General features: G+C 41.6%; 1 protein-coding gene across 3 annotated transcripts in view; it reads right to left on the bottom strand.

The window, feature by feature from the left end:
• The window catches only part of LOC102557779 (uncharacterized), a 188,748-nt gene that overhangs the window by 128,983 nt on the left and 46,300 nt on the right, over positions 1–13,465 (bottom strand). For all 3 annotated transcript variants that reach the window (XM_059716459.1, XM_019494721.2, XM_059716460.1), the window contains exons 11-13: positions 10,596–10,778; positions 5,770–5,922; positions 3,716–3,860 (exon numbers count right to left, since the gene is read on the bottom strand). In XM_059716459.1, coding sequence (XP_059572442.1) covers positions 3,716–3,860; positions 5,770–5,922; positions 10,596–10,778 — 481 coding nt within the window. The remainder of the gene's footprint in view (positions 1–3,715; positions 3,861–5,769; positions 5,923–10,595; positions 10,779–13,465) is intronic.

A 13,465-nucleotide genomic window follows, 5' to 3' on the forward strand; every position in this document is an offset into this window, starting at 1 on the left:
TGGGCAGTGGCTGGATGATGACGGCAGCTGCGACTACCACTGCAGGAGCTTTAAAAACCCTGGCAGAAGCCGGGTGCAAGGGGGGGAACTCAAGAGGCAAAAATTACTTTTAAAAGACACTCTCATGGACCCAAAGGGAGACAGCCTTCCATTTTCAGCTCCCTCTGTGCAAAAATGAAGTTTATTTCCTACTTATGGGGACTTTTTACCATCTGGTACCGTCTATACATTTCCCAGAGCCTGATGAAGGGACTTTAATCCTGAAAGCTTGCAGAAAAGGACGATTGTTTTGCAATTTCCCAGTTGGTCTAATAAAAGGTATCATTTTGGAACCAAGAGTTCTAGTTGTTTGTATGTCTAACATAAGCTTTGGGTATGTTATCTACTGTATCTATGACTGTTTACATTCTGCAAGTACAGTAGTTCAGGAGAAAAGTGGCACAATACATAGGCTTTTAAGACTACTGCCCTTGATCACTGCTGCAGACAAACAAGAGTTTCGGACTCCTGCTTGTAAAATAGAAATAAACCCTGATTTTATTTCCTCCACATCACGTTAACGAGAAGAGGATCGCAAAACATATTCATTCTCGATAGACTTGAAATCACTGGGCTTTATTACCATTAATTGATGACTGCTGAAACCATTCTAAGCAAACCCCCTTCACAGCAGGCCCTGAATTTGTTTAAGTACCCATGTGTGGTAAAAGAAGCTGCACAGATTCTTCGCTTTTATGCAACCCTAATTCTTATTCCTTTCATACCAACTGAACTTGATTCTTCTCTGGACAATTCACCACACAATCAGTGCTTTAAACCTAGTGTGGTGCCTAGTGTTTCTGCTCAGGTTTAGTGTTTAGTTCAGCATCTAATGTCAGCAATCTGGCTCAGGTCAGAGAGTAATCAGTCAAGCTAGGGACAGAAGTTACACATAAGCCAGTTTAAGTGATCAGAAACTGGTTTAAACCTGTAGCAAAACAGATGTTCAGTGCACATAAACCAGTTTCAAAATGGCTGAAACTGGTTTAAGATAAACCTGGTTGAATGCAGTATCAGACTTAACTGATTTGGGTCAAACCAGTTGATGAAACTTCTCTCCCAGACCCCTTCCTGCTTCAAGTTAAATCACAGTCTCCCAGCATCCCAGCATGCTCTGCAGCCCTGGGCTGGGCTGTACTGCCTACTCAGAGAGTAGGGCTGACCCCACCCCTCTGCTCCCTAGCTGGAGCAGTGAGGGCTGGCTGACAAAGGGGTGGGGGGCAAGCCCTATTGGAGATGTGGGCCAGTCAAAAAAGGGAGGACTGCCCCTCCCTCGGCAAACCCCAGGTGGGGTCTGGGACCAGGGAGGGGAGTTAAAAACCCCTTCCCCTGCTCAAACTTACTGCTGGTTACAACTGTGGATTACAAATCCCAGAGGCACCTAGAAGAAGGGAAGGGAAGGGAAGTGATCAGCAACCCTGCAAAGTCCTGCTGCTATAATTCTGGACTGAAAATCTCAGAGACCTCGGGGGCAGTAGGAAGAGATAGCAAACACACAGACCATGCTGGCTGCTTTCCAGAGAGCCGTGCTCTATCACAAGCCAGCTTCTGACCTGAGCCACTGCAGGCATGCAGCTGCATTTCCTGAATCAAAGGTAAAATGTCTGTTCACTTCTGTTTCAATTTAATCTGTGCAGTTTAGACTAACCTGCAAAGACTGAATTGATTCTGCCTTAGACTTTGACTAGGGCTGTGTGAAATTTCGCTGGCTGTTTCATTTTGACACTGTTTTGACTCATTTCAAGCTTGAAACACAGAAATTGAAATGGAACAAAGGGCTTCAAAACAGCCTTGAAACAAAATGAAGCAAGTCGAAATGTTTCAAAAGTTCTGAAGCAGCCAAGTGGTGGGAGACGGGAGAACCTGCTACACTCCCAGTGGTTCTGCTGCCCCATGTGGCTCAGTTGGGAACACAGCCCTGGCTCTACCTGCCTCCCACAGCCAGGCTGCAGGAAGCCGATCACAGCGCAGGGGAAGGGAACTGAACCCAATGACTCAGTTGCCCTCCCCAGCACTGTGATCCATTGGGCTGGGGAAGGGAACTGAGCCCAGCTGAGCTAAGTTCCCTTCCCCAGCCCAATTGTAGCTCTGGGGAGGGGAACTCAGCTCAGCTGGGCTCAGTTCCCTTCCCCAGCCCAGTCAATTGCAGCACTGGGGAAGGGAATTGAGCGATCAGACTGTTCCCTTCCCCAGTTCGCCAGTCCCAGGCAGAAGCACCCGGCTTCCCTCCCTCATCTGGCAGGCAGATCAGGGGCCCATAACCCTGGGAGGACTGACACAGCCCCCACAGCCCTCCTGGGGTTGCAGGCCCCAGATATGCCTGCCGGATGAGAGAGGCTGTTTTGAGCTTCCCCATTATAGCATACAGGCAAAACAGCATCAAAACAGTGTCACTGTTTTGATGAAATGAAACGGAGCAGCAGTTTTGAATCGAAACAAAATTTTAAATGAAACACTGTTCCATCAAAACCTCAAAGTGCAAGTCAAAATGGAACGGTGCTGTTTCGCACAACCTTATTTTTGACTGTCTGTACCTAGCACCAAAGAGTTACTCAAGCAAGCAGGATGAAATTAAGCAAATAAGTAATAATACTTGTCTGAGCTCTACTGTTTTTCCAGATATATTTATACATGTTTTAAATAGCTGCTACGCTGTTACCTATGTACTATATATTTGGGTATATTATAAGTACATAAGAAAGATAGAAGTTTTTTGCATCCTTTCTAAACCACCTTATTCTCTTAACCGTATTTTTCACTTAGAGAATGATTAATGATTTGTTGTTTCTGTTGTTTACCACTAGCTCTGTAGTTTCCACACTGTTCTCCAGAGCACTTCCCAGTGGTCTGAGGAGCTGCTCCTGTCACAATGATGAAAGACACCTCAGTAAGTCTTGCTGATGGTTCCAGAAAAGTAAAAAACTCTTAAGGTTTCCACAAGCTTTTTGATCAAGTAACACACAAAAAAAGAGAGAATCAATGCATCTCTCTCTGGATTCTCCAGACATCCTTTATCTCTGCTGTATAGTTTTGGCCTCCTTTGCATTAGTTTCCCACAGTTTATGCTGTATTCTATTGCATCTGTAATGTTTGGGCATAGTTCAGCTTACAGCAAAGGCAAAGTGACAAGGAAAGAAGTGCAGTGGAAGCTGTAGTCAGTAAAAGGTGATTCAGGAATAACAAAAGTGCACTCTGCACTAAGTAGACACATATAAGACAGGGAAATAAGGAACATTTTAAAGAAATACTTGGAAAAACATTTTTCCAATCCTCATTTCTTACCATGTTATTTTTAGAAATGTAGAAAATTGTTCATTTTTCTGGTACTTTTCTCTTTCTCCATTCCAGAAATATGCAATTAGCCATCTGGTATTCAGAATGTAATAATACCTAGCAGGGCTCCATGTTTATCCCTAATTTTCCTTGATATTGTAAATGGGTGTCTATTAAAAAAAGTGAAAAAAAAACTAGGGGAACCCTCTCTCGCTTTTATTTCATTTTTCACTGACCTGTTATCTTTTTTTCTTAAAGGAAAAAAAAGCCAATTATAATTGCTTTAAAGTAAGTAAGGTGGACCTGAGATGGGCTGCTGCTGCTTGCAGCTTAAGATTCCTACTAAAGTCAAAATTTTTAAAAGAGCCAGAAATTAAAATATTAAAAGTACTTGTCTGCTGACCTTGGCTAGATGTCTCTCGCTGAAAGGTCTGTTGCACTTGGCGAAATAGCTCTTTACTCGGACATTTCATTGCTGTATAATATGAAGCAATTCTTATTTCCACATCGTCATCAGCGGCTTGATACAGCTGGACTAATATGGTGCGCTAAAAGGGGAAAAATTATCAGAAACAGGCTAAAGGACCCAAGTACCCAAACATAGCTCGCGTGGACTGATTTTAAGGTAAAAGGTTTACTAGTACAGGACCAAATCCAGTTCCACATAAAGAGTCTGATCCTGCTAACAGCTGTGCGTAAGCAGCTTTTCTTCATGCGAGCAGATGCTCTTCCCTTCAAAAGCCCTTTGGTGCCATGACTCCCATCCAGCCCCTTCCCTCAGAACTCCTTCCAAATGTTTCCTCCTACCCCTCAAAGCCCCTAACCAAGGGACAGGCAGGGGCAGGGCTTTAACTACCCTCTGCCCCACAGCATGCCCTTAGCTGGTCTCCGCTATCCTCCACTCTCAACAAATAGAAACAAACAGCTGGGTCAGGGAAGGACTTGCTTCAGCTTTTTGTAACGTCCCTACCCGGAGAGACCAATCGCTCTGGTTCCACCCATTCCCAGCTTTATGCTGCCCTGATTACACCACTGACTCAGCATCCCAGACTACATCACCTGCTGCAAGAAATAACCCAGGAAAGGAGTTACCGATTCCCTCTGCCTCATCTTTGCAACTCCCTCCTGACTCTGAGCTTTGCATCACAGCCAGCAAGCAGCTGTACTTGCCTTCAACTCTGTCCCTCCCTTCCCTGTCTCGCCTGATTTGTTGTGGGTTTGAATCCACAGGGAGTAAAGCAACCCAGTACAGAGTCCTAGGTTGTGGTACACCTTTATTGGACATGCTGGAGGTGAGTAGAGAAATGTTACCAGGATAATTGTATAAGAAAGTATACCTTGATTAGCAGAAGATCAAATGTTAACACCTATGAAGGAAAGAGTTTAATAGAAATCAACTAAATAATAATGAGCCATGAAGTCAATTGACTCCCTCAGCTCATGTGAACAGCAATGCAGCTGCCCCTGTTAGGCAGTTTCTTTTAAAATTTGAGTGGAGCAGGAATCAAAGTGGGATGTAACTGCACAACTAAACCCTTCCTCAATCCACCTGTGCTCCCACCTAAACAGTTGGTTCAATATAAAGATATTGCCAAAAAAACACTTGTTTATACCATGAAACTGAATTCAACATTTCACTCAATTTCAATGCCAGCTCTGACCTTGTAACAATGACAGGATCATGTCGGTCACTTACATGCCAGCTTGCACGGAAAACACATCAACTCATAAAATTAGCAGGAAATGCTTTATCTTTCTGGGTATAACTCAGCATGCAAGTCTTCTCAAATGTTACAGAAAATGTCATCTTTCTCTGTAGCAGAACATTCTTGAGGCAAGTTTTGCTTCAGTAAAACACGCTGGATATAGTTTTTTATACTTTTATACCAAGTGCTATGTTAACAACTATATTTAGTTCTGTCTTCCAGCCAGCTAAGAAAAGGAATGTCCTAGACGTAACCCTTATTTTGCCTACTGCATCAAACTTCCAATACTGACACTTACCATTTCACAAGTGGAGGCGGAGGAGTGGAATGTTAAAAAACACAGAAACAAAAACAAAAAACTGCCCTACAGTTTTCAGCAAAAACATGCAAGCCACACAACTCTAGTTACTGCTTTAGAAAGCCAGCAACAGGTACCAAAACAAGCCAACTGGGATGCCACGGTTTTCCAAACACAAGCCAAGACACAGTACCTCACAATCTATAATGCAGTATTTATAGTTAGTTCACCTGTACCTTTTTGCCTATGAAAAAATGATATTTGTCAGAAAAAATCCTCCAAATAGCTCTTTTGCTTCTCTAAGCACATAGAATTTTCCAGAAAGAGTTCTGCTGGGAGATACTTTTACTCTCAGTTCCCAGCCATTTGTCTAGTCCATAATTTATAGCATGCAGTCTACAATCCAATATAACAATAATAAACCATCAGCCACTGACAATGTCAGTCACTTACATTGGCAGTGCAGGGAATGCGTCTGAAGGCCTGTATGGCTGCTAGTCGGATTTCGGTAGGGTTGCTTTTCTGGAATGCACATGAACTCAGGACAGGAGTGAGAGATGTGGCTGCCAGACCTGCATTTCCAATTGCTTTCAACACTAATTGCATCTGAAAATACAAAAGCAAGGCAGAATGCGAAACTGGAGCTGGAATTGTTGCAAACGTATCCAGTCATCTGAACACAATGTTTTATTATGGCCACATTATCATGCCTTGCTTCAAAATTCTTTGCCTAAAACAAACTTCTGCTCATTGTTGCAATTTATTGCAGCATGAGACATTCTCAATGAACAGAAAATATGATCTGATCATAAGACTGAACCACAGACCAAATTCACCTGTAGACAGGATGCGAAGGGTATTATCTTAGATACTTTACAATAGCTGAATTTTCTTTGCAAAATTTCAGAACAGAAATTACTGGTAGCAGCCTTGATCCTGGCTAGCAGTTTGGATCAAAAAGGGTGATTGAAGACCATCTGCCTATCAGCCAGAGAATTAGACCTGGTCACAAATTAAAATTTTGTTGGCATAGTTATATCTAGTAGCATGGTGAAAAAACCAAAAAACTATGCCAGCAAAAATGCTATTATAGAAGCAGTTATACTAGCAACATAGCCCTTTTTGCCAGAGTTACTTAGTGTGGAAAATTGGTGTAAGCTAAGCCAATAAAACCACTCTTTTGCCAGTGTAAGCTGTATCTTCAGTATACCAGCTACACTAGGATGCATATACTAGCAAATCCTTTTTAGTTGAAACAAGACTGTACATACATAGAAAATCTGTTTCCCTGTAACCAAAATGGCACTTAAGTGAAATTGGCTTGGAACTGTAAAACTACAAAGGCATAAAAATATAGTTCATATGCATTTCAACATGACAGGAGATCGGATATAGGATAAACTATTTCAAGTACTTTAAAACCATATCTTATTTTGATTGGGGTAAAAACTTGGTGGGAAATTCTGAATTTCTGGATACAAAGATTTCATAGATTTTCATAGACATTCAGGCTGGAAGGGACCCCGAAGGGATCGAGTCCAGCCCCCGACCCCAGAGGCAGGAAGTCAGCAGGGATCATTGGATCCCAGCAAGATAAACAACCAAATGTCTCTTGAAGGTGTTCAAAGTGGGTGTTTGAACCACCTCCAGTGGCAGGCTATTCCAGACCTTGGGAGGCTCGGACAGTAAAGAAATTCTTCCTTATGTCCAGCCTGAAACGGTCTCGCAGGAGTTTATAACCATTCAACCTCGTCATCCCTTGGGGCGCTCTGGTGAACAAACGTTCCCCCAGATACTGGTGGTCACCCCTGATAAACTTATAGGTGGCCATCAGATCACCCCTGAGCCCACGCTTTTCCAGGCTAAAGAGCCCCATAGCTCTCAGCCTGTCATCGTAAGGTGCATTTTCCTGACCTCTGATCATGCGCGTGGCTCTTTTGTGGCCTCTTGCAAGTTTCTCCACATCCTTTTTGAATTGTGGGGCCCAAAACTGGATGCACTACTCCAGCTGTGGCTTCACCAAGGCCAAGTACAAGCGGAGAATGGCGTCCCGGCATTTGCTTGAGAAGCATCTATGGATGCAAGCCAGCATTTGCTCGCTTTAGTAGCTGCAGCATCGCATTGAAGGCTCATGTTCATCTTGTGGTCAATGATGACCCCCAAGTCTCTTTCTTGGCTGATTAAAAAGTCATTTGCCAACAGATGCCATACAATTACTTCAGCTGTTTCCTACATCAAATATTAGGGAAACTGGCATCCTTGCAGAAACCAGACCGCATAGACAATGGATGGAACCAGATAACTGTTGGAAAATGACAGCCTTTTAATAGCACTACTGTGCCTAAACTACATATAATCAACAGATTCAAGTTCTGGTAGGTCAACTGATCTTTTTGTGGTTCTTAGATAAACTGCATCATACAAAGCCTGATTTTTCTCCTGTACCAGCGTCAGTCAAGAGTAACTGAAGCCAACCAAGATTAAATGCAATAGAAACCAGCATAAATGAATAAGCCTGAGGCCCCATTTGCTGTCAGATGTTTCTGATAAGAACTCAGCCAGGAGATTCTTTCCATTGTATTTGGATGTTAATTGTTCCATAACAATTTTAGTAGAATTCTCCTAAGCCACAGTCCTCTTCCTCCTACCCTTTACAGCATGGAGCTGACCAACTTCTGGTTGCTGCCAGGATTGTGAATGTAAACACATGGGCTAGGGACAGACATTCAAAATGCCTGAGCCTAAATTGATTCAATCTTTGCAGGTTAGGTTAAACTGGCTAGGCTAAATCAGCTTTGTAACTGCACAGACATCCCAAAAATGCAGGCACATGCCTGCAGTGGCTCAGGCTAGAAGTCAGGAGGTGCTAGAGCAGCCCTCCCTTCCTTCCACAGTACTGAGCTGAGGGGGGCCATGGCCAGGCCCTGGCAGGATACTCTGATTAGCACAGCAGAGATTTGATAACAGTGTTTATCACCCCATTAAGAAAACAGAGGAACATTACCAGCTACCAGTTGATTCTGCATAGATGGTAGCCAGCATGTGGTCTGCTAATACACAGACACCTCCTCAGCAAGGCAGAGGGGAGCAGGAATTCCTGCTTAGCAGGGAGTGGTGAGGGGGAGGGGGGAAACAGCCTGCAGTCTCTGGAGCTGCAGCCAGGAAGCAGAGAGACCCGCCCAACCCAGAGAGCATGCCAGGATACTGGGGAAGTCTGATTTATCTTAAACCAGCAAGAGGTCTGGGACAGATATTGCATAAACTGGTTTGAGCCATATCAGTTAAGTCTGATACAACCAGGTTTATCTCAAACCAGTTTCAGCCATTTTCAAACTGGTTTATGTGCACTGACATCTGTTCTGTTACACGTTTAAACCAGTTTCTGATCACTTAAACCAGTTTGTGTGTAATGTTCGTCCCTAGCCATGGTTACCAGGAGCAGCCACTCTTTTTTGAAAACCCTGAAATCATTGCCCAGGGCAGCTGCCCCTATTGTTCCCTCCCAGTTATGCCACTGCAGCCCCTGAAAGGCCATGAAAGTAAGCATTTAAACATTTTTATCTCCCTTGGAATTCAGTAAAGATGAGGGATGCTCAGCTCTCTAAAAGATTAGGCCTTTTGTATTTAGGTGCCTAGCTTAGTATGTAGATTCTTTATGATATGTAGGGGTGCGGTGTCTGTAGATGTGCGGAGAGACTGTACAGCGCATCATGCTAATTAGGATGGTTCCATCAGCTTCTACTTTGTGCAGCAGTGTCCATGTGCTTCAAAATGGCAGTGGGGGCTCTTTAACTAAAGCTTGTTCAACAAGGTTTAGTTAAAGCACCCCCACCACCTTTCTGAAGCATGGGGGCCCTGATACATGAGACGCTGTGAGTGCTTTAATTAGAGTGGCTCTTGGATACACTCTAATTAAAGGACTCTGCCCCCTGCCTCCCCCCCCCCCCAATCCCTAGTGCATGTGTAAAAATGTTAGCTGTCCAACATCCATTGATTTCAATGGAAATAAGTTTGAAGATCTGTGCCAAGGGGCCTACATTGGACAGTGAATGTGTGAAACCTTTGGCTACATTCTGCAGAGAGTTTTGGGATTTCACAGGACTGTAAATATCAAATTATTATGTATTTTCATGTAAAACTCATGCATGTAGTACCAAGGGGAAAACTCCTTTGTTATGTGAATGGCTTTTTAAAAGAAAACTAGGTTTGCTGAGAAATACATGTTGAAGAAATTAAGAGAAATCTGGCTTACTATCAGGAAACAGTTCCTAATGAGGAGAGCTATTAGACTATGGAATAGTGCCTCAAGGGAAGTGGTAGAAGAGCTATTGCCTGAATCATTTAAAAACCAGGCTAGATGCAGCATCAGAAAATATACAACTGGGAACAATTTTGCCCAGGCCAGGAGACAAGACTAGATAACCTCATACAGCAGACCTTTTCCACCTGTATTTCCATTTTCCTTCTATAATCCTATGACCCACAGGGAAGTCAAACAAGGTCAGGAATGGAATTTTTATCTCAAGAGTTCACTTGAAATTCCCATTACATAAAACTGTTTTATGAATTATTCCTTCACTAAGTAATGTATGTAGAAGTGAGAGTGAACAGACTGCTCAAATCATACAAAAAAATAAAAGTGTGCAAATGCTTTGCACATTGGGACCTTAAATAAATACCAGGAAGCACAAAACACATGATATGTTTTTGGTGCTCCTATTATACTTTCTAGCACACTTTCTAGCACTACCATAGTTGTCTGAGTTTTACGTAGTAAAAAGAGGAAGCTAATTTAAATGAAAGGAGAACTGGTGGGAAGATATGTCCAAAAGAACAGAAAACAGTTAAAAAGGAAGAATCTAGGGATATGCACTAATTCATTCCCAGAGCAACAGACAGCTCAAACAGGAAGCAACCAGGACAATACAATTTCCCTTCTGCAGTAGATCCGCCAAGTGTCATGCCCAGCAACTCCAGCTATGCTGCAATTCCCCAGAGTAAATCAGTCTGTAACATCACAGGCTGTGGCATAGCAACTTCTTTCTGTCCACCAAGACTTTTTTTGCCCATCGCCTCCCACATAATAAAGAACATATCTGAATTTATAAAGAGAGAAACACTTATGAACTTACAAGCATTTGTGTCATTACTGCATTGTATTTTATTTTTATCATACAAGTACTTAATATTATTATATCTCAAGACAGAAAGAAAGAGTGGGCATTTGAAACTGAAAGCTGCTCTGTGGAGTTATTCCACAAATGTCTAATGGTAGATACCTGGCTGAGGTCTTCCAATTCTTCCAAGCTGCAGTTTCTTCCCAGGTATCCCTCCAGAATCCTTGTTACCATCTGCACTGCAGGTACCAGGTTACAGGCACTGGTACTTGAACAGAAGTTATGCACCATAGCTGTTATTCCTAGGAAGGTAGTCTGGCTTGCTCCTGGTGATTGTAGCAAAGGCTGTAAACCAACACAAGGAGACACTGCTCAAGAAATGTAGCTCTCTTGTTAGTACTCTTAGCACTTTATGGCATTTATGTGTTCAAAGAGATTTGTAAGCATTAACCAGCTCAACTTTATAGTTTTCAGAAACAAAATTAGATTAGCAGTAAATTGAAATGCACCCCCCCCCATTTTCTAATATTTTTTTCTTTGAAAGATTTAATAAAAATATCCCAGGGCAGTTCAGAGCACAGCCCCAGAAGGAAATACAATAGGAAAGTACAATAGGAAATTCTTCCAGCCACACATGTACAAATGACAGAACTAGGAGCAATGGTGCAGCAAAGGAAGTTTAGGTTAGATATTAAGAAGAATTCTCTCACTAGGAGGGTAGTAAAACACTGGATCAGGTTACTCAGAGAGGTGGTGGAAGCTCCATCCTTGGAGGTTTTTAAGACCTGGCTAAACAAAGCTTTGGCTGGGATGATCTAGTTGGGGGTGGTCCTGCTTTAAGGAGGGGGTTGGACTAGATGATCTCCTGAGGTCCCTTCCAAACCTAATTTTCTATGATTCTATGAAATAAGGACTGAATTGGCATTAGTATTACTGATTTGCAATCCAAGGAAGGACTTGAGGCTTCCCTCCAAAGTGAAATGTACTCCAAGACAATCCTCTTAGTTAGACACTGCTGTGTTTTTATCACAAATAGGACTGGGATCTCCAAGTTAATATCAAGATACAACATATAGAAACCATTGATTCAGGACTGTTTGTTGTATCCTAGCTGTAGGTAGTGTGGACATTAATACAAGTGGCTATTCTAAAGTACTCTCAACAGGGAATTGTTTTAAATAAAGGCCCCCCATTGTAGTACAATTTAGAACAGATATAACAATTGTGGTGCACACATTAAATATAAACTTTTACTGAGGTGGAAGAGAGTAATGTTATAATAAAAAGTGACACTTTATTACCCGTGAATGGAGCATTAATACCAAGAGTTAATAAATGGTTAGTCATAGAATCATAGAAAAATAAGCCTAGGAGATTGTTCAGGAGATTATTTAGTTCAAACCCCTCTCAAGGCAGGGTCATCCCTTTCTAAACTATTATCTAAGTATCCAACCATTTACTCCAATGGTCCAATAAGTTATTTATAATCATGGATATCACCTTCCACTGATATAGCTATATATAATCCATTCTTCTCATGCATGTGACATGCTTACAATTGCTATAAAACATTTATGAGTCCCTTATATGCCATTTATAAGCAGGCCCTTAAAATATGGGGTTTACCCACATGCTATATATAGAGCCCACTCTTGAAAACCATTCCTCACATAAAATTAGTCTATTAAATTCAAATAGGACCTGCAGTCTATGAAGTTTGTGGCTGCTATAGCTACAACAGGCTGAAATGCTGAATTTCTGTTTTATGGGAAATGTCAAGATTTCAAAATTAAGTTTTATTCCAAATTTAAAAAAAAAAAAAGATAAATATTTGGCGAGTTCCCATTTAACAGAATTTCTGGGGGAAAATCATTTTGGAAGATTTTGATATTTAATTTTTAGAATGTGATTATTTCCATTTTCATTTTTTTATATTTTACATTATTTTGGTAGTTGGGATATATAAGAGCGCTAAGCAGGGGTTGCATGTATTAATTGGTTCCTGAAAAACTGAGTATTAAGTGAAACCAAACGTTAAGCAAAACCAACTTTTACAAGCCACCAAAAATCACCAGAATCAGGGCTGTCAGAATTCGCATCAGTTTCAGTGCCAGCTGTATGTTGCCAGTGAGCGTTATAATGAAATGTGCTGAGCGTTAAGTGGAAACACGTATCAAGGCAAAAGAAGCATTATAGTTAAATAGCAATAAGCAAAACAGCACTAAGCAGGGGTTGCCTGTATACTGATTTATGTGACACTCAAGTATGTTAATTCTCCTAGAAAACATTGGGAGTTTACAATTCTATACAGGATAATATGGATTGAATTGATTGATTGAATATATATTGTTGATTTGGCAACAGGTTTCTGTTGCACTTGCTGGTAATCAAAGCAGTTTCCGATTTGTGCTTTAGTAATGAGATAGCAACTAGGAGCTTTTCAAACCCTATACAATTTAGCTTTCTTATAGAATTGTAAACCCAAACCAACTATCAGATTAAGAGCAGATGTGGAGGTCCAGGGAGGAAAACAAAAAGACCAGCTGGAGAGAAGAAGAGATGGAAAGGAAAAAAAGCAGCTAGAGGGAGAAAGGATGAGAGGGGACAGGGGAAGCAAGGGAGACTGTTGAAAAAATCATAGTCCCAGCACTCTGAAGACAGGAATAAATCCAACAACAGCTCATAACATATCTGGTCAGTGTGTAATGAATGTCTATGAATACAGCATGGCCATTGAGCAGAATCATCGTTTATGCAAGGTAGTCAATCTTTTAATGTAACACACAATTTTAATGAGCCGATTCCATGAGTAAAAGGTGTACTTATGTGTAGGTGTTTGCAGGACCATTTCTCATGAGTCATGATCTATTAACAGATGGTTCTCCAATATGCAATCTTCTAAAAAAAAATGAAAACAAAACTTCTCAACTAAAGGCAACATAAAGGAGAAAAATACTGAAAGCTAGTTGTGTCCCTGACTGTCTGTTTTCATAATGAACGTATCTTTCCATTAGACCTATAAATCCGTAGTC

Source organism: Alligator mississippiensis, chromosome 13 (assembly GCF_030867095.1).
Source record: "Alligator mississippiensis isolate rAllMis1 chromosome 13, rAllMis1, whole genome shotgun sequence".
Classification (NCBI taxonomy): domain Eukaryota; kingdom Metazoa; phylum Chordata; order Crocodylia; family Alligatoridae; genus Alligator; species Alligator mississippiensis.